The 26240-nt window shown below is 37.4% G+C and overlaps 1 protein-coding gene across 2 annotated transcripts in view; it reads right to left on the bottom strand.

Annotated features, from left to right (window-relative positions):
* LOC127812294 (rhodanese-like/PpiC domain-containing protein 12, chloroplastic) overlaps positions 1–20859 on the bottom strand; it is a 46358-nt gene extending 25499 nt beyond the window's left edge. The window contains exons 1-6 of one of the 2 annotated variants that reach the window (XM_052352718.1): positions 20463–20859; positions 18801–18917; positions 18474–18565; positions 18221–18321; positions 18021–18131; positions 15454–15562 (exon numbers count right to left, since the gene is read on the bottom strand). In XM_052352718.1, coding sequence (XP_052208678.1) covers positions 15454–15562; positions 18021–18131; positions 18221–18321; positions 18474–18565; positions 18801–18917; positions 20463–20709 — 777 coding nt within the window. In that variant the 5' untranslated portion in view covers positions 20710–20859. The remainder of the gene's footprint in view (positions 1–15453; positions 15563–18020; positions 18132–18220; positions 18322–18473; positions 18566–18800; positions 18918–20462) is intronic. The other variant, XM_052352709.1, reaches the window with a different exon arrangement.
* Between the last annotated feature and the right edge of the window lie 5381 nt (positions 20860–26240).

Here is a 26240-nt window from a genome sequence, read left to right as displayed (position 1 = left end):
AGGTTTCAGTGTTGCAGCTAGTGACTTAGCTGAACACGTTCAAGCAGTTCAGGAAGATGTCGAGCAAAAGTTGCACAAGGCGAATAAGAAGTACAAGACAGCAGCTGACAAGCATAGGAAGCACAAGGTATTTGCGGTTGGAGATGAAGTCATGATATTCTTGAAGAAGGAACGGATTCCTACAGGACAACAGAACAAGCTCAAGCCAAAGAAGTATGGTCCTTACAAGATTACAAAGAAGATCAATGATAATGCTTATGTTGTGGATTTGCCAAATCATATGGGTATTTCCAAAACATTCAATGTTGCTAATATTTCTTTGTATTTGCCGGACGTTGAGTTATCATACCCAGATCATAATTCGAGGACGAATTCTTCTCAAGTGGAGGTGAATGATGCGGTCACCAATCAAGACCCGGCCCAAAGCCGACCCGACCACGCCGGAACAATATTTTAATACTTCTTAAGTTTTAGAATTCTACTTGGTTTAGGATCCTACTTTATGTTATTTTAATACTTCTTAAGTTTTTAGAATTCTACTTGATTTAGAATTCAATTTCATGTTTCTACTTGATTTAGGATTCTACTTCATGTTGGATTAGGATTTATTTCTATTAGGATTCTAGTTGGATTTTGTTTTCCAAATATTAGATGGATTTGGATTAGCCAAATACTATAAATATGCCTAGGATCTAGAGTTTGTAATCAAGTTTTTCTTAATCAAATTTCAGCAACCTATTTGGGTTTTCTTAGCAAAACAGTCTTGTTTTTGCGTCTTCTTGAAAGCCAAGCTTCGGCCATTGAAGTTTGCTCTTTCAAGGTTTTATTTTGGTGTGTTTTCTTCATACTCGCACTACACGCTGCGTCATTACTCGTAGATCCATCATTGGTTATTACGTCTATATTGGTCCAAACTTGGTTGTGTGGGGATCTAAGAAGCAATCAGTTGTGGCTAGGTTTGTTAGGGAGGCAGAGTATCGCGCAGTTGCCTTGGGAGTGACTGATCTTTTGTGGCTTAAGCAATTACTGGTGGAGTTGGGTTATCCGTGTATCAATACTCCCATTATGTGGTGTGACAATCTGGCTACAAAAGCATGGCAGAAAATCCGATGTATCATTCTCGTACGAAACATATTGGTGTTGATATTCATTTTGTGCGTGAAAAAGTAGAAAATGATGAGGTGGAAATCAGATATGTTACTACGGCTGAGCAAGTTGCTAATGTGTTTACTAAGGGGCTCTCTAGAGATTGCTTTGAAATGCTATGCAAGAAGTTGGGCCTCACAGAGATACCAGGTTGCTTAGAAGTAAAGATAGGTGTAAGAATGTTAAAGGAATCGGAGCCTAAACTGAAGGGGAGTGTGGAAGTGTTAAATACTTGAGACAATTTAAGTTGTTTCAGTTTGTGAGAATCCCACATCGCCTCAACAAAGGAGACCTGGACTATATATAAGGAGGAGGATTCCTTCACCTGTTAAGCTGGCTTTTCAGGTTGGAGTTTTACCTCTGACTTCTCACATGGTATTAGAGTCAACCCTTGGTTGGGGGACTACCCTCAGTCGTGGTCATGGACCAGTACCCTGCCCGATCACCTAGGCATGTATCAGTTATTGGAGAAGTTTCGGCGTGGGGGGGAGTGTGAGAATCCCACATCGCCTCAGCAAGGGAGACCTGGACTATATATAAAGAGGAGGATCCCTCCACCTGTTAAACTGGCTTTTCAGATTAGAGTTCTATCTCTAACTTCTCACACAGTTGTTAGTTATATAGTTGTTTTAGTGTTGCTCCTCTTTAGTTATGTTGTATGCTTTCCGTGTATGTTGAGCTACTTGTATAAATAGCTCAACTATTTATTTTAAGAGGTAGAAGTTTTCATTCTTGTGATCTGCAATTACAAGATACATTTGTTTCTCTCTCTTGATTCTTTCTTGTTCATTTCTACTCTATCTTGAGTTCTCACAATCATAAGGTAAAACAATTGTTCTTTGGACCTAGACAGAAGTGGTGGAATTTGTGATGTCATGTGCAGTGTGCCAACAATGTAAACATGAACAGGTGGCTTACCCCGAATTGTTGCAGCCTTTGCCAATGCCTCAGCAAGCATGGGAGGGCATTTCCATGGACTTTGTGAAGGGCCTACCAAGGTCTGAGGACAAAGATGTAATTATGGTGGTGGTAGATCGCCTGACTAAGTTTGGGCACTTCATCAGCTTGTCTCACCCATTTACAGCTCAGGAGGCCTGAGCTGGCCAGGACATTTTTGGATAGGGTGGCCAGCATTCATAGTGTTCCTAAAACAATTGTGTCAGATAGGGACACAGTCTTTCACAAGTTCATTTTGGCAGAAATTGTTCAAGAAGTTGGGGGTAGGATTATGTATGTCCACTGCATACCACCCCTAAACAGAAAGGGTCAACCAATGCTTGGAAGCATACTTGAGGTGTATGTGCTTCACCAACCCTAAGAGCTAGAAGAAATGGCTACCGTTAGCACAATGGTGGTATAATTCCAGCTATCACATTGCTATTAAAAGGAGTCCTTTTGAAGCTATGTTTGGGTATAAGCCTACCTTGCTGCCAATCATATCAGGTTCTTCACCTACTATGGCTGTTGTGGAGCATTACTTCTAGCAGAGACAGTAGTTGTTATTGGTGTTAAAGAGAGAATTGGCTATTGCTCGTAATCGGATGAAGCAGGTGGTGGATAGGAGACGAAGTGAGAGGGCTTTTGAGGTAGGTGACATGGTCTACCTCAAGGTACGAAGGTTCCTACAGCAGCCCTATACCTCCCTCCCAGCTTCTAAGTTGAGTCCAAAATATTTTGGACCTTATCCTATTGTAGCCAAAGTGGGACCAGTAGCATACCGATTGCAGCTACCAGAAGGAGTGACCAACCATCTGATTTTTCATGTTTCTTTGTTAAAGATAGCTAAAGGAACTGTTGTTCCTGCTCAGCTAGACTTGCCCCCAAATGCAGAAGAGGTGGAGGAGGTGATTGAATCCCGTGCTATTGTGGAGAAAAGGGTGTTGTATCAAGAGAAGCTACCCCTAACTCAAGTGTTGGTGCAATGGTCTCATCTTCATCCAGACCACACTATGTGGAAATACCTCCTAGATCTTTTGAAGCAGTTTCCCCGGGCTATGAGCCTTCTCTAAATTCTTGAGGACAAGAATTGTTTGAAAGGGTGGGGATTGTCACGACCCTAGGGACAGTATTGTAATTGGGGATGGAACTAACCTTATAAACCATTGGGAGTCTAACTAAATGGGTAGGGTGGTTAGTTAGGCGGGAATCGATTGGTTGTATAACAGCTAGTGGTTGGGTTGTTAAAGTAGTTAGAAGATCTGTTGAATTGGCTAGAGGTTCTCTATATAGGGACCTACGGCATTGTGGGAAGGATCATCGATTGAATACACGATCTTTTCTTCCTTCCTCTTGATTCTCTCTCTCTCTCTCTCTCTCTCTTACATTCGGAATCACCGAATTGCCAGCCCTAATTCAAGGGCTTGACATACTCTTGTATATATACCTTTGTCTATACATTTTAGAGAAATATACAGATTATGTTATTCCTCTACACAGTATCAAAGCCAAACCCAAACCCAAACCCTAACCCTAACTAGTATTGTCGTTGCCGCCGTTGCTCGCTGACTGCCATCTTCTTCACCGGGTGGCGCTGCTCACCGTGACTCCGTGTTTCACGCCTGCAGATCTGGTTCACTGCTCGTCACCGCTACCACAGTCGACTTCATTGGTGTTGCTTACTGACCACCATCTCTTCGCTAGGTCGCGACTCCCAGTGCTTCATGCCTGCAGATCTGTAGACCTGGTGAAGATCTGCTTTGCTGCTCACCAACACCATCGACTTCATCAACACCACTCTCCTCACCAGTGCTGCTCGTTGTGTCTTCCCGTGCTTCCTGCCAGCTTTCAAAGGTTTGCAGATCTGGTTGCAAGTTTGCAACCCCTTGATTTCTAGGCGATTTTCAAACTTGATTTATGGCTCTCTCTCACTTAGTATTGGGTTAGGGTTTATAATCATCATCATGTCTTCATCAACTTCCCAATTTCATCCACAACTATCTCATCAACATCACCTGTTACCATTCCCCAATTCTTGAGCATGCCAGTTATTACCACCAAAAAAAAATGAATGGGAACAATTATTTTGCATGGTCTACAGCAGTGGAAATCTGGTTTCTTGGGCATGAACTTGAAGATCATTTAACACCTACCATCTCAACCATTCCTGAGAACAATCAATCCCTTTGGTGAAAAGGTGGATGTGCAGTCACTTAAGCCTGATGTGGCAAACTGTCGAACCCACTTTGATGCCTATTTTTCAACATCTTCGTGAGTGCAGTGCCCTACGGACTCATGCTTGAGCTATATACAAGTCACATCACTCACATATATCATGTGATTGGTGCTCTATTTTGTCTTCAATAGCATGATTTAGACATGACCACCTATCTTGGCAGGCTCCTGCTGGCTTCCATTACTGATTTTAATGAACTAAGGTTGTTTGATGCTGATGTGAAAAAGCAACAAGAGTAACGAGATGAGATATTTACCGTTCTTTGTCTCCATGGGATTCAGCCAGTTAAAACACAAATTCTAGGCAATGCCTCTCTTCCACCTTTGACAGAGGCATTTGCTCGATTACTTCAAGCCTCTTCAGTTACCGTTCATCAAGGCTCCTCTCTACCTAAAGACCACCCTACTCTTACCACTACCAAGACCAGTTCCCCTCCTAGTTGTGGGGGTAACTCAAGTGGATGTTGTGGTGGTGGTCACCATGGTGGACATACTTGGCCCCAGTGTTTCCATTGCAATCGTATTGGTCATCTTTGGGAGACTTGTTATAGCTTACATGATTGCCAACCTCAAACGACTAACCCTACCCACATTGCTATTGGTACTTCAAAGGGTCAAGAGGCTATCACCAACAACTATCTTTGAGGGAGAGTATGTTCAGTCCATTCAGTTCCGAGCAACACAGCAAGCCACTTCACTTGTCGCATCCCTTGCTCACACTACTAATCCCACTACTTCCTTTGAAAAGTCCTCATCTTCTCTTGGTCCATGGATCTTTTGACTTTGGTGCTACCAATCATCTGGTATTCGTTCACTCTTCTCACATCTTCACACCTCAGGGATCTTTACCTACTGTTAGCTTGGTTGATGGTTCTTAAGACTCAATCCAAGGTATTAGAAATGCAAAAACCCCTTCCTACTTTACCATTATCATTTATGCTACATTAACCACAATTCCTTTTAATTTTCTTTCTTTTAGTCAACTAACTCTTAATTTGAATTACCCCATCACCTTTTGTCTAATTCTATTTTTGTTCAGGATCGTAGGACCAAATAGATGATTAGCATGAGGTATGAGTCCCAGGGACTCTATTATCTGTCTTGACCTACTTCACCAATAGCCTGCACAATTACCATTACACACCCATAGTCAACTATGGCACTCGTCTCTATCTTGTCTCAAGAAGATGGTTCCTAATCTATATACTCTTCCTACTTTAGAGTGATGAGTCTTGTCAACTTGGGAAACATAGTCATAGTTCTTTGCCAAGTCCAATCAATAAGCCTGTTAGTTCTCCTTTTTCAGTTATCCAATTTGATGTATGGGGTCCAAGTCATGTCAATTCAAAACAAGGTTTTCAACTACATGATTATATTTAATGAAACATCGTTCCGAATAGTTTTGACTTTACTACCCTTTATGTTGAAATTCTAACTCAATTTAATGTGCCTATTTGGGTACTTCACAATGATAATGCTCTTGAATATCTATCAACACCCTTTAAATCTTATATGGCACCAAAAGCGATTCTTCACCAAACCTCAACTCCTCACCCCACTACAAAAATGGAGTTGTTGAACAAAAGAATCGTCATTTAATTGAGACTACACATATACTCCTCCTCCATGTGCATGTTCCCCTCCAGTATTGGGATTTTGTTGTCTTAACAACATGCTACTTGATTAACTAGATGCCCTCCTCTGTCCTTAATGACCAAGTTCCTCATTCCATTCTTTTTCCTCAAGTTGACTTGTATTCTCTCCCTCCTCATATCTTTGGGTGTACTTGTTTTATTCATCAGCTTGCCCTTGATCACAATAAGCTACCAGTTCATTCTCTCAAATGTGTTTTCCTTGGTTATTCACATCTTGAAAAAATGTATCAATGCTACCCCCTTGAGTTGGCTCTCTACTTTGTTTCTACTCATGTTACCTTTTTTGAGTCCTCTCCTTATTTTACTCCCTCTTCTATGTTGCCCAAGCTAGAGTCACCAAACTACCTTTGCATGTTCCCCGTCTTGATCTTCCCTCTTCTTTTCCACCCTCATCTTCATCTCACCCTGATCACCCTAATCTTTAGATTTATCACCGACATCCTCAACATGTAAACCTATGGAGCCCTCACCGGACTCATCCCTCATGTCAATTGGCCCTTACACCTTTGATCCATCTCCCACTGTTCTTGCTCTTGACTTGCCTATTGCTCTTTGTAAAGGTACTCACTATTGCACCTACTAGACATCCTATTTCCAATTTTGTTAGTTATCACTCTTTATCTCCTAAGTACTTTGTTTTTATCTCTTCTTTGTCTTCTGCCTCTTTTCCTAAGGCTTTATAGAAGCCCTATCCCATCTAAGATGGCGGGATGTCATGGTTGAAGAAATGTGTGCTTTACATTCTATTGGGACTTGGCACCCATTTCAATGGATAAGTCTACTGTTGGATGTTGTTACATTTTTACTATAAAGGTTGGCCTTGATGGCCATATTGATCGCCTCAAGACTCGCCTTGTAGCCAAAGGATATACTCAAATTTTAGCCTTGATTATGGGGACACCTTTGTCAAGCCCTCAAGTTATAGGCTGGACAATTGAAGGAATTCAGGCAAAATTCCGAGAAGAAAAAATGAATGTAGGGAGACCAAATAGGATGAGGAAGGGAGAAAGAACAGATAGAATGAGAAAGAGGGAGAAATAGAGAACGAGAGGGAGAGAGAGAGAGACAGCAATGAGAGAAAGAAAAGAACTTATTATTCTTCCATGATACATTCTCACAATAGTAGGTCTCTTTATATAGAGCCTATATCAGTATAACAGCAACCTAACTAATGTAACAGTAAGGAATGGGTTGTTGTATAGTTAGCCTAACTAACTAACCTCTTAAAGCCAACTAACCAACTAACGGTTACTATCGGCCCTTTACAGATTTACCCCTAAGGTCATAACAACCTTTTTCTCCTGTTGCCAAGATCTCCCATGTTCATCTCTTCTTGTAGCTTGCTGCTATGTTTCATTGGTCTCTCCATCAACTTGATATCAAGAATGTTTTCCTTCATGGTGATTTAGAGGAGGTGTACATGGAGCAGTCTCCTAAGTTTGTTACTCGACCAAGGGCCATGTCTAGCCTAGTGGGTCACTTGCAAAAATCCTTATATGGCTTAAAGCAATCTCCTGAAGCTTGGTTTGGTAGATTCAATTCAATTGTCCTAGAGTTTGGGTTAACTCAAAGTGGAGTTGATCATTGTCTTTTATTGCTCTCAATTTGGTCACCATATTCTCTTGGTGGTATATGTTGATGATATAGCTATTATAGGGAATGATGATGTTGGTGTCATTGAGTTGAAAAATCACCTTCAACGACAATTTCAAATCAAAGATTTGAGTCCCATGAAATATTTTCTTGGTATTGAGGTGGCTTAGTCAACGTAGGGAATCTATATTTCTTAGAGCAAGTACGCATTGGATATGCTTGACAAGACAAGCATCTTGGATGTAAGCTTATAAAGACTCCTATGGAGTATGGACCCAAATATCGAGTTGCATCTAGGGCAAGGGGAGCTTATATTTGAACCTTAGCGCTATCGTCGATTAGTTGGCAAGCTTAATTACCTCACAATCACTCGTCTTAATATTTCATTTGTTTTGAGTGTGGTAAGTCAACGTCTAAATTCACCTTGTGACAGTCATTGGATCGATATATTAAAGGTTCCCCTAGTCACAATGATGTATTGAGATCATGGGCACAGCCAGATTATGGGATATACAAATGCGAATTGGGTGAGACCTCCTACAGACAGAAAATCTATTTCTAAATATTGTGTATTTGTTGGTGGCAATTTAGTCTCTTGAAAGAGTAAGAAACAAAATGTTGCTAGGTCTAGTACAGAAGCTGAATGTAGGGCAATGTCCCTAATAACTTGTGAGTTACCGTGGCTAAAACAATTAATTGAGTTAGAAATCATTAAGGTCAAGTCTATGTGGTTGAAGTGCAACGATCGAGCTACTATGCACATTTTTCTAATCTTGTATTCCCCAAGAGAACCAAGCACATTGAGATTGATTACCATTCTATTAGAGAAAATGTGCTTTCTAGGGATGTCATTACAACATTTGTGGGCTCATGATCAATTGGTTGATTTACTCACTAAGTCACTTAGACGTCCTGGTGTGGGTGACATTTGTACCAAGCTGGGCATGCTTAATATATATACTCTAGTTTGAGGGGGAGTGTTGAAATGGATAAGTATATAATAAGAGTATTATTGTAGTTAGGATACTTAGTCTACTCTTGCATTTACATTGTAGATACATTTTTAGGGAAATATACAAATTATCTTATTCCTCTATAGTAATCATTCTTTTTTTCATAAAAAATTCAATAATGGAGTGCAAATTTACCAACATTAATGCAGTTCATAAAGCAATAGTAGTCATTTTTTTTATTTTCATTATATGAACTCCCATCCTTCTTAACAGTCATTTGTTATGCTTCTTGTTGGTAGCACTTGCAATATATTTCATGGTGGGTCAGGTAATCAACATCATCCTCAAGACTACCAAATAAAGCAGAGTCCTAAATCTCCTATCATTTGGTACATTAACTAAAGCTCTCATTTTTTCTGTGACATTAATCCCTTCCTATTGCATTTTCAGAACCTCATAACAGGGATGTTTTGTAGAGGACATAGGCAGGATGGTATGTACTATCTTGATATTGAATCTAGGTTCAGTTCTGCAGTTTTCCAGTGTTTCCGAGCAAACAATGGATCACCATCTTGGCAGTCCTTTTCCGTTCCTACAGTTGTCAGGCTCTATTTTTGCCATCAATGTCTAAGCTTGTCTCCTTGTCAATAGTAAGCATCATCACATTTTTTCTCCCTGGGTGGATAATTGTTGATCAGGTCCTTTTCAGTTAGTTCTCACCCAAGGGTTCCATCTAGGCATATCATTGTATTAGGATATTCTTATTTTGTTATCTTTGTAGATCACTTTCCAGAATGACATGCTTCTTTCAAAGGAAAGATCATTGTGATATTGTATCCACAAAGAAATTTGAGATCCAGTTGCATTGCAATTTTGTCGTGAGATTTGACAATGGTTAGAGAACGTAAAAGGTTTTTTTCAATCATATTGCACATAGAATAACAATTTATCAAACTTCTTATGGTTATCCCAGAAAAATGGGACTGTCGAACATAAGAACAGGTACTTGGTACCAGTTGCAAGAAGTATGATGATTAAAATGCATGTTGCTCAGTAGTTTTGATGGGATGCCATTTCAACATGTTTTCTTAGTAATTGCATATCATCCTCTATTCCATGGATATCCTTTGTTCGGGGCCTCGGGTTTCCCAGATGCAAGCTGATAGAATGATTGGTTTTCCCTCGGATCAGGAGATTAAGCTGGCCCTCTTTGATATTGGGGATGACAAGGCTCTTGGGCCAGATGGGTTCTCTTCCTGTTTCTTCAAGAAAGCGTGGAGCATTGTGGGTCATCAGTTTTGCCAAGCGGTCAAGGAATTCTTTAACTTGGGCTCGCTGTTAAAGCAGATCAACCATACAGCTATTGTGCTGGTGCCGAAGACTGCTCATGCCTCGACTGTGACTGATTATAAACCTATAGCTTGCTGCAACGTTTTGTACAAAGTTATATCTAAGATTTTGGCATCAAGGATGGTTCCGGTTCTTAGTTCTATTGTTGACCAGGCTCAAGCTGCTTTTGCTGAAGGTAGAAGCATTGCAGATAATGTTCACCTTGTTCAGGAATTGCTGCGAAAGTATTGTCGTAAGAGGATTTCTCCTAAATGCATCCTCAAAGTGGATTTAAGTAAGGCGTATGACTCTGTTAATTGGAGTTTTATTAGGCAGGTGATGGGGGGCCTTGGATTTCACTCGCAATTTGTTGGGTGGGTCATGGAATGCATTACTTCTCCTTCATATTCGATCGTGGTCAATGGAGCCTTGTGCGGGTTTTTCAAAGGGGCTAAGGGGCTTCAACAGGGAGACCCTATATCACCTTTCATTTTTGTGTTATGCATGGAATATCTCTCTAGAGCGTTGAATTGTGTTACCCGGCAGCCGGATTTTAACTTCCATCCCAAGTGCAACAAGCTCAGTATTTTTCACCTTATTTTTGCGGACGATATTATGCTCATGTCTAGGGGGGATCCCATTTCTGTTTCGATGCTTATGTGCTACCTTAATGATTTTGCTACTATATCTGGTTTGTCTGCTAATTTGAGGAAGTCTAGCATTTTTACTGCAGGGATCCAGGATGGGGATATGCAGGATATCCTTAGTATTACAGGCTTCCAAAGAGGCAGTATGCCCTTTCGGTATTTGGGGCTTCCTATTGCGGCTTAGAAGCTAAGAGTGAGCTTTTATGCGCCTCTTATTGACAAAATTTTGAATTGTATCAGTTCATGGACAGCTTCTTCATTATCGTATGCTGGGAGAACCGAGCTTATTCAGGCTATCCTGCAAGGGACCGAATGTTATTGGCTTTCAATCCTCAATGTTCCTGGTGTTGTGATTGATAATATAGCTCAGTTGTGTAGGCTCTTCTTATGGAATTTTGAGTTCTCATTGTTTCCTTGGAGGTCTGCGTGTATGCCGAAGTCTAAAGGTGGCCTGGGTCTCAGAGATCTTAGAAGCTAGAACACTGGGCTGCTATCCAAGTTATTATGGAACATTCACTCCAAGAAGGACTCTCTTTGGGTGAAATGGATACGTCATCACTATTTAGGGGCAGCATCCATATGGGAGAGGGAGCGCAGAGAGGATGATTCCTCTTTATTCAAAAAGTTGCTGAGTATCAAGGACACTCTACTACAGGGTGGAGGTTCTCTCAATGGTGAACTATCTATTTTTGAAGGGTGGAGCAAAAGTGGGTCATTTAGCACCAAGGCAACGTATGATTATTTTAGGCCCAAGGGGTAGAGAGTTATGTGGGCTTCGGTGGTGTGGAAGTCCAACCTTATTCCCAAACATGCTTTCATTTTGTGGCTGTGTGCCAAGGCGAGAATTCTCATGAAGGATAGGCTTTTGTTCCTTGATATCGATCGTTCATGCCCTATGTGTGGCGTTGCTGATGAGTCCGTGGGTCATATTTTCTTTCAGTGTCAGGTTAGCTTGGACATTTGGAGCTTGATCAAGACTTGGCTTGGCCTTGCTCGTGCTATGTCTTCGCTGCCAAGGGCATTAAAGTGGTTGCAGCATCAAGCTAAAGGGTCTTCCTGGCTGAGTCGGGTTAAAAGGATGGCTTTGGCAGCCATGGTTTACCACATTTGGGAAGCTAGAAATGGTGTTGTTTTTGAGAATGTTAATCCTTGATGTGAGAGCATTTCCTATAGGATTAAAACCTTTGTATACGAAGCTATGTTTTCTTTGTACCCCCATGTTTTAATCCAATACGAGTCTCTTGCTCAGGGGCTTTAGTCTTGGTATTACTCTTTGGCCCAGGTATGCCCAGTGTGTACTGTACATTTTGATCTTTATAAATATTTACATCTTGATCAAAAAAAAAAAAAAATCCATACTTAGTTATGCATCCACAACTTTCTTATGGAAGACAAGACTAATGAAGCCAAGCCTGTTGATACTTCAATGCATCTAACATGAATTTGGAAGGACAAAGGTTAACTGTTTGATTGTCTAGGAAGGTGTTGATACTTCAATGCATCTAACCTGAATTTGGATGGACAAAGGTTAACTGTTTGATTGTCTAGGAAGGTATTGGAAGCTAGTAGGTAAGTACATAGTCAACCTGGTATCTCTTATATAACTGGAGTTATTCATCAATTCATGTAGAATCCAAGACAAGCATTGGGAAGTTGTATGTCCTATACTGGAATATCTAAAGGAAGCCCCAGAAAGGGAAAGTAGGGGCTGCTAGTTTTATCAACAATGTTGGTTTCCCAGATGCTGGCTGCTTAGGAGATTGCATGGATGGGAGATCATTTTTCTGATTATCGTGTCCTTCTTGGTAACCTAATTAGATGGAGGAGTAAGAAGCAAAACGTTGCTAGATCAAGCATAGAATCTCAATATAGAGTCATGTATGATCATCATGTGACTAAAGTCCCTTCTACATGAATGAGATTTAAATTGTAAAATTAGTGAGAATGTTCAGTAACAACCAAACTAGGTTTCATAGAGCCCAATTGTTCTTTTACGAAACAGGTGGTAACAGATCGTCATTTTGTTTGAGATACGGAGATGAGGGAAGAAATTTTAAACATGCATGTCAAATCACAAGATCAATTCGGCATATATTTACGAAGTCTTAAGCAAAATTGAGGTGGTTTGAGTTATGTAACAAGCTGGGCACTGTGTATGCAATTGCCCACTTGGTAGAAATAAATACAAAAAGATCATCCTTCATGGGTCGCATTCTCTCTGCGCCTCTGTTCTTTACTCTCTCATTTCCAACATCTGTAATGACCATCAGCTTTTGCCCATAACTTCCTTTTATGGCAGTTACAACACTGTTATGGACATTACAACAAATATAATGGCCATTACACCTGTGATGTAATGCCCCTTTGATTCCTAGGCGCTACTCATTGAGAAAAATCAGCATTTTTTCTTAAACAATTTAATTAAATACTAAATTGCCCTTCTACCCTACTAGAGATCATTTAGCCCCCAATCCTCACCCTGGGGTTAAGTTTATTCTTCCATACACTTTAGCGGGCATCGCCCTTAATTCCCTTAACTTCTTTAACATTCACTTGCTTAAGGGTGCACATTAACAAAGAGATTTGCAATACAAAGTGGTTAGGAATAGACCTAATATTTTCCTTTGGTTTATATTGACTTTCATATCATCAGTCCTTTGGAACCAACCCCATGGTCTGCAAGAATCCCCTGGACCGAAGCCTAAATTTGGTTGGATATTATTCTGTTCCTTTTGGAATAGTGTTATTAAATGCACTAAGCGCACCTAAGCACAGAAAGCCAACGGAGCTTAGGCATGTGCTTAAGCAAAGTGAAGCATGTATCAACAAAATAGAGTATAAACTTTTATAAGCATAAAAAATACGAACTATTAAAAAAGCAATCATTAAAAAAAAAAAAAAAACTAAATGATAATGAGGGTTGCAGATTTAACAAAAGATTAGATACCATTTTTCATTTATATTTTATAGTAGTTTACAAGTTCATGTAACCATAGCAAAAACCCATAGGGAATATATAAAAGGATACAATCTGATCAACTGTTGGTCTTGATGGAACTTGGAAGACAAACTGATCTAAACTCTCGATTGAAAAGATCTAAATTATGTTAAGGCTTCTTTGTAAATTTTTTATTTTTTATTTTGTTAAGTCTTCTTTTGTTCTTGTAAAAGTTTGGCAGGAAAACCCATTCTATTTCATTAACAAAATTTGTAGAGAGGATTGGATAGAATAATTAGGAAAAGAAATCACCCCTAATTTACAACAATCCCCAATTAATAATCCCTAATTTACAACAATCAAAAATCAATCACCAATCCTTAATTTAGGGCAATCTGAAATCAATCATCAATCCCTAATTTATAACAATTAGGAACAAATTAGCAACCCTTAATTTACACCTAATTATATGTTTCCTTCAATATTTTTTGTTTCATAAATACAGTAGAGTCTTCTCTTTCTTTCTTTTTTTAACAAATGTATATATGATTTTACTTAAATCTTTCTAAGATCTGTTGGAAAAATGGGGAAGAAGAAACCTTGATGGCCGAAAATTAAGAGGTAGGGTTGTGAGGGTATTTCAAAGTTAAAATGAGATAAGAGATAAAGGATAAGGCTTGGTTTGTGATCAGGTTGCTGGAGATAAAATTTCAAGTTAAAGAGATAAGAAATGAGAAGATAAAGCATCAAGAAAGAAGGAGATTACACAGAACTTAGATAATCCTATCAGAAAAATCAAGTTTAAAGTTTTTTGATTTCATTTATCATGTATTCCTATACTTTAGGAAGAGATAAGACATATTCATGTATAAATACCCTACTCAAGATCAAGGAATGGTAGAAAAACAATCCTCATTTATTCAAGTTTCCTCCCTACTCTTTCTAACCTCTCGGGTACAACATTTAAAGGGGTACCTGAATACATCTTTTCAAACCAGTTGTTTTTGTTCAAGATCTAATAATAGCTTTTTTTGGACAAGAATTACATACAAGAAATCACACTATTGCAAAAATTTAAACAAATCTGATCATTCATATTGTTTGATAAAAAAAAAAACAAAAAAAGTGTAGTCTGAAGCTCAGGTAAAAGCGTAATTTAAACACGCTATAATCCCACTCAACTAAAGTCGCAAAGCTTCACACAAAGAAAGCCCCAAGCATGCTGCACTTCATGGTTAAGCACACTTTTTTAAACACTACTTGGAATTCTCTTATCTATTGGTTGGATCATCTAAAGCGTTCCTAGCCAGGTGTACCTCTACATAAAATAGCTTTTGTAAAAATAAAAAGGTACATATTGGCTAAGCCTGTGAATACATATACTTGTATTTATACCTTCAACTTTTTGGCACCCGTAACAATATTTGTCACGCTCCGCCCCTAATGAATCCATGGCCCATTTACAAATTTTTATATTTAAATGCTCTATTTTTGCATTTTTCTTCAAAATTAATTTGATGAAAAATTATAAAATAACTAGGTATTAAATATGATTTCATTAAAAGCATATTGCAAATCATATGAATTTGATAAAGGTCAAACTGTTAGGTAACAGGCATAACGTTATGAATAGGGTCTGCATTAAACAACTCTATCTACATCAAAGTTAAGGGTGAAATAATTGTTAGGTCAATACACAAATATTATAAATTACAATAAGAAATTTTAAATTTTCATATTGCAGTTGCTTAATATGTCTCAGATAAAACAAACAGTTGTGTATATTGTTAGATATTAGTTGGTGAAAACAATAAGGCAATCTTGTTCCGTTATTAGATGCTGAAATGACGAAAATGTAAGACTAATTCTCTGCTTCTACAAGCAATTGACAAACATGGAGGATGTAATTTGTACTCAAACTCACAAATTATCTCAGTTTTTTCAACATAAAGAATGTATGACCTATCTTATGTGATGAACAAGGACAGCTTTTTGTGCAGAATAAGAACATAGGTACAGACCAGGACATAGGTATCCTTCTCAGGATCAAACTTGGTAGTAATTTCTGGTCCCCAGCTTCCAAATTGACGGAGGGGAAGAACCTGAAAACCTGGCAAAGATGCTTGGTCCCTGGCATAGAAGAACATAATCTGAGCATTGGAAGGGTAGAAAAACACATCCCTGGGAAATAAAAAGACAGACTAACCAAGGAAATTAGTTTCACAACATCAGAAACAAAGGAAAAAGAAACATTAGAAAGGGATCACACTGTCCCTCTTCCACCACAAACAAATATGTGTGTGTGTGTGTGCTGGGGCAAGGAAGGGGGGGGGGGGGGGGGGGGGGGGGGTGAATACGATAAGCATCTATTCATGTGCCAGTAACAATATGTAGCCCAGGACATTATCGGTGAACACTAACAAAAAGAAAATAGAAGACAGCCCAATGATGATGGAGACAACAACAAACAATGATGATCAAATGATCTTTTATATCACCATAAGTTCTCAGAAATATGGAAGCAGCTGAGTTTATTAAAGATGAAATTTTACCAATAAGGCTTGACGAGCTGACTGTAGGATATCTTGTTCATGAATCTCAATAAATATCAGGAAATTTCCCAACTTTTGTCATATAACTCCAGGATGCAACAATGATCCTTGTGTGGCACAAACTGGACTGACCCTCAATTAAATGTGATATTGGTTTTTGCCATAATTATTCCACAAATTGTTGCAGATTCCATTCTGATAAGGCTCCTTAACTTTCCAGAATTTAACAAACTAATTATCAAATTTTATATACAAAGTGCTTTTAAACAAAGCCTTACGAAGTTGGGATAATGTGTGTATTAGTAGCAAAGTAGGTGGCCTGGGTAATGACCTCTAAATATTTTCTACAAAGCCATTTTCATAAAGTGGCCCTGGAGATTTGTAAATGAGATGATTTCTTTGCGAAAAGGTTAAGTATAGATTTTTTTTAATTTTTTGGGAGGGAGTGTTGGTCCATGTGTTCGATTAACTCACCCTGTGGTGTTGTGGAATCTGGCAAGGCAATATCGAGTCTGAAATTATTTCTTTAAATTTATATCTATCAAGTAGGAGATGAGAAAAGGACTAAATTCTGGTTGAATATTGGATGTAATTCTAGTCCTTTGGTTCAGTTATTCCCACATTTGTACCAGTTACCTGGTAATAAGTTCACCTCCATAAATGATTCCTTACCTCTCAACTCCATTAATATTGATTGATCCACCCCTTTCAAGCATAACCTTCATGACTGGAAGTTCTTCCCACTTTTAGGTTGAGGTAAGATAAAATTGAAAGTTCCTCACAAGAAGGACTTTTTCATTTGGACTACTTGGTGCTATAATCACAAATGATGACTCAAGGAAGAGAGGTCTTTTGGGACTAATTGGTGATCTTGTAAGACAGCCAATCAGTAAATATTTACTTCTTGATGAATTTGTAGCTCATGATATATGGAGTCTTATCTTCTCCTTTTTTTAAAGTCAAGTGGGTAATGGCGCTTTTTATGTTGGAAAATGATTTAAATTAAGTCATCTAAAGTAAACTAATGAGTTGGAAAACCAATAAGCTTAGCCACCCAAGAGGCATCCATTAAGACATACATCAACTAAAGAAGTTATACATCAATTAAGAACTCCAAAAGATATTTCGAAATTAGGAAAGCATTCCAGAAGACACAAGTTAAGAAGTTAGAAGTTCAATGGTTAAATATTAAAACATTCATAACAAAAATATCAGACTATTAAACGGGCATCTAGATATGATGTTGAGAAGTACTTGGTTCCTATTGGTTAGTGCAAGACTGTGAGGGAATGGGATCAAATCCAAGCTAAGTTGAATCCAAGAGATAAGAGTTGTTGGATCCCTTTACACAGTGACAAGGTCTGACTATCTTCAAGAAGCGTCATAACACCTCTTAGCAAGAGATTTGATACTTGTTTCAATTCAGGTTTTCTGACAACGCTCATAACAATTCCAGTTTTCTAACATTTTATTTTGTTCAGATCAGGTTTCTCCAATAAGGGAGCAAGGGACTTTTGTTATCTATTCCTTTTTGAATTATGTGAATTTTATAATAAGGAATATTTTTAAATTTCTTACAGTTTCTTGCCTATCTGAAGGGAAACATTCTCATTTCTCCTTTTTTATAGGGTTAGACATGAATTCTTTTCTCTTTTGAATCTTGTGAAAAGTTTTTAGATGCCAAAGTGATGTAATTAAGTAGTCTCTTTTCATAAACAGTTTGTCCCCTTAAAGGCACTTTCTTTTCTTTATATTCTTGCCTTTCAAATAACAAATAAAAAAAAAAGCTTTATATACATTTCGAATCCCTGAACAACTAAACTACCTAATCCCATAAATATCATCATTTTGCTTTTATCAAGTTCAAATCCACATCAAGCTGTGAGCAAAACAGAGAGAATGAAACTTAAAAATATCACTTATTAAGCATGTAGACACTTTTGAAGCAAACCTTTCATAGAACTCCAAAAGCAAATGTTTCTTAAAAGATTTTAAGACCAGTTATTAGGAAGCAGCAAAAGGAAATATGAGCATACACTTCTTCAGGTTCTCGAACATCAATCAACTGGGCCTCTTTAAGGAATGATGGATCTTGAAGTTTGCTATGAAGTTCATTTGGCTCAATGTCTTCAAGTTTTGATTCTTCCCTTGGACATTCAAGTACAAAAACTAAAAGTCAGCACCTGCATACTTCATCAAGCAGAATATTAAAATCAATATAGGCTCTTGTATTCACCTCTCAGAAAGAACCTGCAATAAATGCCATCCAAATTTAGTTTTACACCTTACAACTTTGTTTATAGGTGCACTAAAAGCAGCCTCTTCAAACTCTGGAACCTGGGAGATTTTAACCAAGAAATATCCTTTAACCATAAGGAAAACTAGAGTAACTGAATCATCTGTCAAGCAACTCAAATAAATTAATTAATCTTAAGGAGCCTAATTTATGAAAAGCCTTATCAAGACACATATATGCCTGAACACCATACCATTTGACCCTTTCTCACCCAACCAAGCATTCCGCCCTCTTCTTTTGATGGGCAAATAGAGTATTCCAGAGCCAAATCACTAAGATCCTCTCCTGCATGTAATAAACATTATAAACAAAAAGAAAAATTGGTATTGTAGCCCTGCCTCAGGATTATGTTCATTTTCTGAAGGCATGCCAGTATTATATGACCAACATCTAAGATAGAAATCTCAGATGAAAAGATTAGTTCTTTAACTTGAACCTCATATCAACCCATTATTAACTACCATGACAAAGATATAGGCATGTAGATTTACTTCAGATGACACAATGAATGGATGCCAACCTTCTGAAATCCTTTTCTGAAGCTCCAATAAAAGCTTTAGGTCATCTTCTTTAAGAAGCAAATGTTGCACCAGTATTTCCCTGGCAATTCCTGAGCTGTTCCCACCACTGAATGAAGCTGGAAGATATTACAGCAATAAAATACAGAAGAACATTGTAAATTTCACCCAAAAAAAAAAAAAAAGAACTGATTAGATCTTACATCTAATAATACTGAAACTCAATTCAGGAACTTAACCAAAAGAAAGAAACTCAGTTCAGGGGACCAGATATAATAGACTTTAAGCCAAACTATAGAATGACCAAAAAAGTATTCTTGAGAATTAATGCAGTACAACTTGACAAGGGGGAAAGGGCAATAACATGCATAGTTCAAAGTAAGGTGGTGGTCAGAAAAAGGAAGAAGTTTAAAGTGAGATACATATTTCTAATTAAATTTTGCTGGGAGAGGACTTCATTTTAAGGATCTCTCTCTCTCTCTTGGAAAAATTTAAAAATAAAAACATAATAAAATAAACAAGTATTATCTTGAGTTGAAACAATGACCATATCAATCTAACCAAATTATCAGACCTCTACAGAAAATGAAAATAAAATAATTTAGGGCCTGCTTGGTATACAAAAAAATTTCTAATTTTTCAACTCCAATTTTTTATTGAATGACTGAATCTCTAATTAGAAAGCAGAAAACTCAACTTTCTAAATTTTCAATATTATACTATGAATTTGAAATGAACAGTATTGCCTTTTGAAACATAGAATGTTAAGGCATGTTTTGTCATAAGATTGGAGTTGAAAATTTTGAAAATGTCTTCTACGACTGAAGAAGCCCTTAAGTTTTTTAACAACTAGTATCAGTTCTTACTCTGTCCCTTGTCAATCCCCCCTCCCCCAACTCACAAATTCCCCCTGCAGGGGGAAAAAACCTAGAAAGTAATGGTGACAAAACTTATGAGATAAAAGAAGGATTTATTTTTTCTTTTCCTTTTTTTCTCTGTCTAGCAGACTAGCACAATGACTAGGGGAGAGCTTTGGTATCATTATCAATGGCAATGTTGCTCATTTCAGAGTGGAACGCCGTGGATAGCATTTTTGTAAAGCAAAGGTAAGCTTGCATACAAAAATGACCTTCTCCTGACCGTCACAAAGCGGGGGAGCCTTGTGCACTAGGTTACCCTAGCACAGTAACCTAGTACAATGGCAAGGAGGAGATTTCCCAAATTCAACTTATTGCTTCACTTCCATTGAGTAAATGAGTAAAATAATTAATCTTCCCTTATTTCATTCTTTCCCTTTTCTGGGTAACGAGGGAATAACCGAATATGCCCCATATTAGCTTCGACGGTGCAAGAAGTTTATTTAATAATGATTGTCGCACGGGTTACAGGTATAACACAGTGATAACAGCGGCAAGATACATAAATCAAAATTCCATCAAACGATCAGAAATCATGAGCATTGAACATATTAAGATAACCACCCTATTAAAACGAAACGAAAATTGGAGTCTTAACACGTCATGCGATATTATTTGAGCCCCCAAAAGCTCAGAACTTGGATCCAAAAACACGCGAAAGAACATCTAATCAGAAGCCAGGAACCAATCAGGGAGCAAAGAAAATTTAAAAGAAGTGATGGATTTTGAGTTGGAAGTAGTACCGACCAGTGGCTTTGGGACGAATATGACCCATCATAGCTGCGACCCGGTTGAAGCTGTAAAAGGGGAAATGGAGTGAGGTGGATTTGATGGTTTTATGGAGGAGCGTCGCCGGCGCCGGCGCGGGAGCAAAGAAACAGAGTTTGTCAACGGTCGACGAAGACGTAAGAGGAGATCCTGTAAGAACAGAAAGAGTTGCCAGTGGTGGAAGATGAGAAGAAGCTCTTAGCATTGCTCCTCCTGTTGCAAGCATCTCTCGAAATTTTTGCTGTGAAAGAGAAAGGGGCGCTCTTCAACCAGAAGGATCTTCTCCTAGAAACTAGAAGAAACCCGTAATACAGCTTCCCCTTTTATGGGAAAATTACACTACCCCCTTCTCCATTGTTTTGCATCACGAGCAAACTCGCAGTCATTGCTATTTTGAACAGGGGTATGCAAAATTTTGATTAAATCAGAATAATCGAATTGAGTAGGTTGAATTTATAGATCAGTTTAGTTTTTAAATTTAAGTTTCCTGATTATTTCGATTTGATTTAATTTATAAGTCAGATTCAATTCAATTTGATACCTTTATTATAAATTTTTAAAATAATTAAATTGACTAAAATATAAAAAATTATGTATTTTTCGATTAAAATTAGCTAGTTCAGTTGGATTATTTTGATTTAACTGAATCTATCAATTTATAATTTGTTATTTTCAATTTTTCCAATTTAAACAATTATTCAATCAGGTCAATTCAATTTTTGAAACAGAGTCGATCTCTTTAGTTTGAACAATTCAATTAGTTCAGTAATCAAATTGACCGAATACCTATCCTTACTTTTGAGTGATTGTATATTTTTTAAATTATGCTTATTAAGTAACTGTTACGGGTATTTATCAGATTACTCTTTATGGGCTATAGTAGATCCAGCAGGTCGATCCAATAGTCTAAAACCCAATAGATTTGAGCTCATCAGAACAAGATCATACATCGCTAATATCTGAACTCAAATTGCAAAACTAAGCGAGTTTCTAGCGAGCACTCAACAATGCTTGCAGCGAGCTCTCTATGATGTTTTCAGATCACCGGCCTAATATTTCAGCTCGCATAACAACATTGTTGTTGAATAACTAGAGGAAAGGATTCACTTACTTTATGTAAGGCAAACCAGATCCCTGGTAATAGAGAATCCACTTCTGATTTTATGGAATTGATAAGGATATTTTGTCCCCATTATGTCATTTTTTCACTATTTGATTTTATGTAAAATACTATTATAAATGAGATAACACAACAATAATAGCATATTGTTATTCTGCTGGAATGATCAGAGGACAGTCGTGGAGTAGCCACCGTTCTGGTCGAAACACATAAAAATCTCCAGTGTACGTTCTATTTCGTTCCTCCTCCTTGCATTTTAGTTTATTTTTTCTTTTTGTGGCCCTACGAATCACGATCGGATAACTCTAAACGTTTACAATAAGATGATAAAAAATTAAATAATTCATGGCTTTGATCTTTAAAAGGCAGTATTGGGAGTCCAAGTGGGGTAGACATTGATTCATGGCTTTGATCTTTAATAGGTAATATTCTTTAAATTTTGTATATTCTTTCAAATCGTCTATTTTAAATGAGTGTTTTTTTATTTTATTTAAATGATGACAATTGAAATTTAGTTGTTTGGATAAATTTAAGTTAAGAGTAGTTAAATTTTAAGTTAACATTTACATGAGGTGTTTTCTTATATAATAAAAATAAATATGTCATAAATAGTATGTAAAAAATATCAATTATAAATAGTGAAATGTGAATTTTAAATTTGTATACTAATATTAGTAACAATGTGTTATTAATAATATATAATTTGAGTTTGGTAGTTATAGAACCTAATAAGGTAAATTGAACTAAGTCTCTTGTAGTTTAGGTCATTTGCGTAAAAGCTTTTTATGATTTAAAAATTACTTTAAATATTTTTATAGTCTGCATTTTTTACTCAAACACCCCTTATGTCACTAACAACATTAGTTAAATATTAATTAAATGAAATTTAACTAAAAATAAACAAGAATTTGAAGGGAAGAAACCAACAACAATGGGCTATCATTAATGATGGTTGTTGTCACTTATGGGCTTGGCCTTGAGGATATCGCTGATAGATTCAATGTTGACTAGACCTCAATATGGATAAGAGATAAAGAATAAAATAGAAAAAAAAAAAAAGTCATGATCGGGTTGGAAAATGCAATGATGGTTGCAATCCCCAATGAATTTATTAACAACGGGCTCCAATAACAACTATAACCCCCAAAAAAAAAAGGGGGGGGGGGGGGGGGGGGGGGGATACAAATAAATAAAAGAAGAAAAATAAGAAGATTTAAATCCAAACTATCAAAATCAATGGAAAAAGAATAACATAGAAGATGAAGATGAAGACACTTGAAATTATTGGAAGACGAATAAGTAAGAACATCTGGTTCGGTTACTTTTTCAAAATAAATGATTTGAAATTGATTGATGGAAACAATAGTAGTGCGATTTAAAAAATAAGTATTCGTCCAATTTGAAATCATTAAATGGTGAATAAGCTACAATTGTCCAATCAAACAACCTATTCTTCAAATTGGACTACAAATGTTTATTTTTCTCAATCGTTTTCCTATTATAAAGTTGATTCCATATTTTTTTAAACTATTTTTCTTCGGACAGTTGGATCATTGTTGTTATCATCTTCTTTCTTATTATTCTTGTAAGACCCCGTTTCTACATAAGATTGCCACATAATTTAAGTAAAGTTTGAATATCAAAAAATTAGCTTAATAGTAGTTAATCGACTATAAGGAATGCCTCGAAGTGAAATTGTCTAAGGAAAATGATACGATGATAATAACCATCCCAAGATAGGATTTATGGTATCGAAAGAAATCGGATCGTGAACGATTTTCGGTATAGCTAAAATACAGCTGCTATTTAGACTACAAAACTGAATTGTCATAGGGGACTCCAAAAAAATCAACGGAACCCTAGGGGGCTCCGATTTTGCATAATGAGCAACCCTTCATTGGTTTCGGGATGAAACGACAGCCTGGTGAGGACACTAAGACGAAATCGTCATTTTCAACTAAGCTTTGGATTATTAATTTTGGATTTTCAGTATCGGAATGCAATCTAATTCAGTGTTTGAGGATGTAATAGTAATTAAGGAATTGTCCTAATGAATTTAAGATAAAATGTGAGGTTTAAATGTGTAAATTAGTGTAATATATAATTAAATATATATATATGTATATATATAGGTGGCGTTTGCATTTGCATGTGCGAGTGATGATCGTCCATGCCCTGCAAACGTGATGGCCGATTTATGTAAATTGAGTGATTCTCACGCATTGAGGGATGGCGCCATGGCAGGCTCGAGGCAAAAGATTTGCCTATAAATAGATAGGAGAATTGAGAAGCAAACGGCAAGCCATGGACGAAGTTGCAGAGAGCGAGCCCGGGCTAGCAAAAGGCCGAGGTGATTGAGGAGAAGCTGGGAGGCAATGCAAAAGGCCGGAGACGCCGCAAGGATAGCTGGAGGCAACCGGAGCAAACCACCACAACAGTAGCAAGCGGCCATAGCCGCAAGCTCCCAAGGTTGCAGGCGGCCATGGCCGCACGAGCAGTAAGATGGGCAGAGCTGGGGCTGCCACAAGGAGACTGGCAAGGCCGGCGGCGGCGAGCGGAGGCCCGAGAAGTGGCTAGAAGCGGCAAAGTCGCAGCCATGGCCACAAGCTCGTGATCGAACGCGAGGCAGGGGAGGTGGTCGCGAGCGTGGTGTAGCTTGGTGGTGGTTCGCGGGAGGCCGGCGGCGGCGGTGCTAGTAGCGGCTAGTGCGCGCGGGAGTTGCAGGTGGTTACAAGGGAGGAAGAAAAAGTAGGATAAAAGAAGAAGAAGAAAAAAAAAGAAAAAGAATAAGTAAAAAAAATGGAAGAAAAATTAGGGGGGAAAAAAAGAGAAAATGTGGCCAAAAAATTGACCGGGCACGCGTTTCGGGAATATGACACGCATACCGAGGAACATGACATGCGTTTCAAAAATTCAAGAATATTATTTTATGAATTTTCATAATGAAATAGTTGAGAAAATATTTGAGAAATATTTAATTTGGATTTATTGAGGAAAAATAAGAAGAAAGAGAGGGAAAAATAAAGAAATTGCAAGAAATTATGGAAAAATAAGTTTTAATACTTATTTAAATAAATATGGTAATTAGGATGCTTTGAGGTTAAAGTTGAAGTGACTTGTGCGAATTTTGAGGTTGGCACGCAAATTGAGGTAATGCACGTAATTCGATGAAAGACATGAATATTGAGGTAGCCCGATAAGTTTGAGAAGGTAGGTGGTACTTTCTAACTGGATTTAGCTTATGAAAAATGCTTGGTTTGTAGGTGATTTATGTTTCAAACCCTGATCATCGGGAATGCTTTCATCATATTGACATGCTCTAATATGTATCCATCACTTAGACTGCATACATGACATGCTATGAAATGCATATGTACACATTAATATCATTGATCACACGCATTGTAGCCATAGGGAGTATGAACTGGCATCGCTGCTTTACCAATTGTGCACCCATACACCCTGGCTTCGAAAGAGGTGGCCGCAAAAATGGTGAGTAGCATGAAGAGTGCAGTTGACCCTTACGATGAAGTAAGATATTGCATTCATGCATGAAATATGCTTTATGTACCTTTACTTATATGATTCATCATCTAAGTTGGGCTTTGTCCTTAGAATATTCAAACGTTCTAGATGGAGATTGTAGCAGATACGATGATGAATGAGACATGAAATGGCACTTAGCAGAGTGCATGATGAATGAAATGTATGTAATGTAGCCCATATATTTAAGTTATGCTATTTTGAATTCTGGATGTTTTGAATGCATGAGGATATATAACCCTATTTAAGGTTAATGATAGTTGAGAATTTATGCATTGTATTAAGTTATATTGAGGAGCGATGATGTAAGAACTAAATTTCGATTTATGTTAAAATATCAAATTCAATCCTTGCTTCCGCATTTGATGTGTATAATAATTATCTTTCGAGAAAAATGATTGGAAATTTTGGGATAGATACAAGGAATGATATGGTTTAGCATTAGTTTGAAAAAAAAAAATTATTGTCCCATAATTGTTTCAAGTTATAACGCGCTCAAAAATCGAGACGTTACAATTCTTCTCACTCAATTCTAATTGTTGATGAGCCCTATAGACAAGGGATGGTAATTGGAGCCCATTGTTGGTGGCCTTATCACTAAGAGCAACCATCGTCAATGGTTCTTGCTCATCAATAATAGGTTTTTCAATTTTTTTTGTTTATTTTGTTTATATTTTTGTACTTAATTTTGTTTAATGATTTTCAATTGAAATTTAATTAATATTGTTACTAATTGAATAAGGTTAGAGCAAAACATGCAAACTAAATATTTTTAAAGCCATTTCTAAAACACTCTAATTCTCTATGCAAATGGCTCAAAGTACACGATGTTCAAGTGCAATTTACCCAAATACAAAATTATAAAGTCTTGAATTTATAAATTCGCAAAGTTGGATTAGAATCGAAAAAATGATTGAAAAAGGGTTTTTAGATTTTTCACTAATTTTTAAGCTTTGTAAAATATCTCTCCAATTTTGTCCTCTTAATTCCCTTATTCTTCTCCCAACTTGAACCCCATTCCCAATGTTCATCTCCTCTTATCTTATTACTTGTCTTTTTCATAGCGAAAGCTCTCTCATTCGCCACTGATTCTA

The sequence above is a fragment of the Diospyros lotus genome, chromosome 1 (genome assembly GCF_014633365.1).
Source record: "Diospyros lotus cultivar Yz01 chromosome 1, ASM1463336v1, whole genome shotgun sequence".
Classification (NCBI taxonomy): Eukaryota; Viridiplantae; Streptophyta; class Magnoliopsida; order Ericales; family Ebenaceae; genus Diospyros; species Diospyros lotus.
Note: the sequence above shows the minus strand (reverse complement) of the source record. Positions and strands in the feature narration are given on the sequence as shown.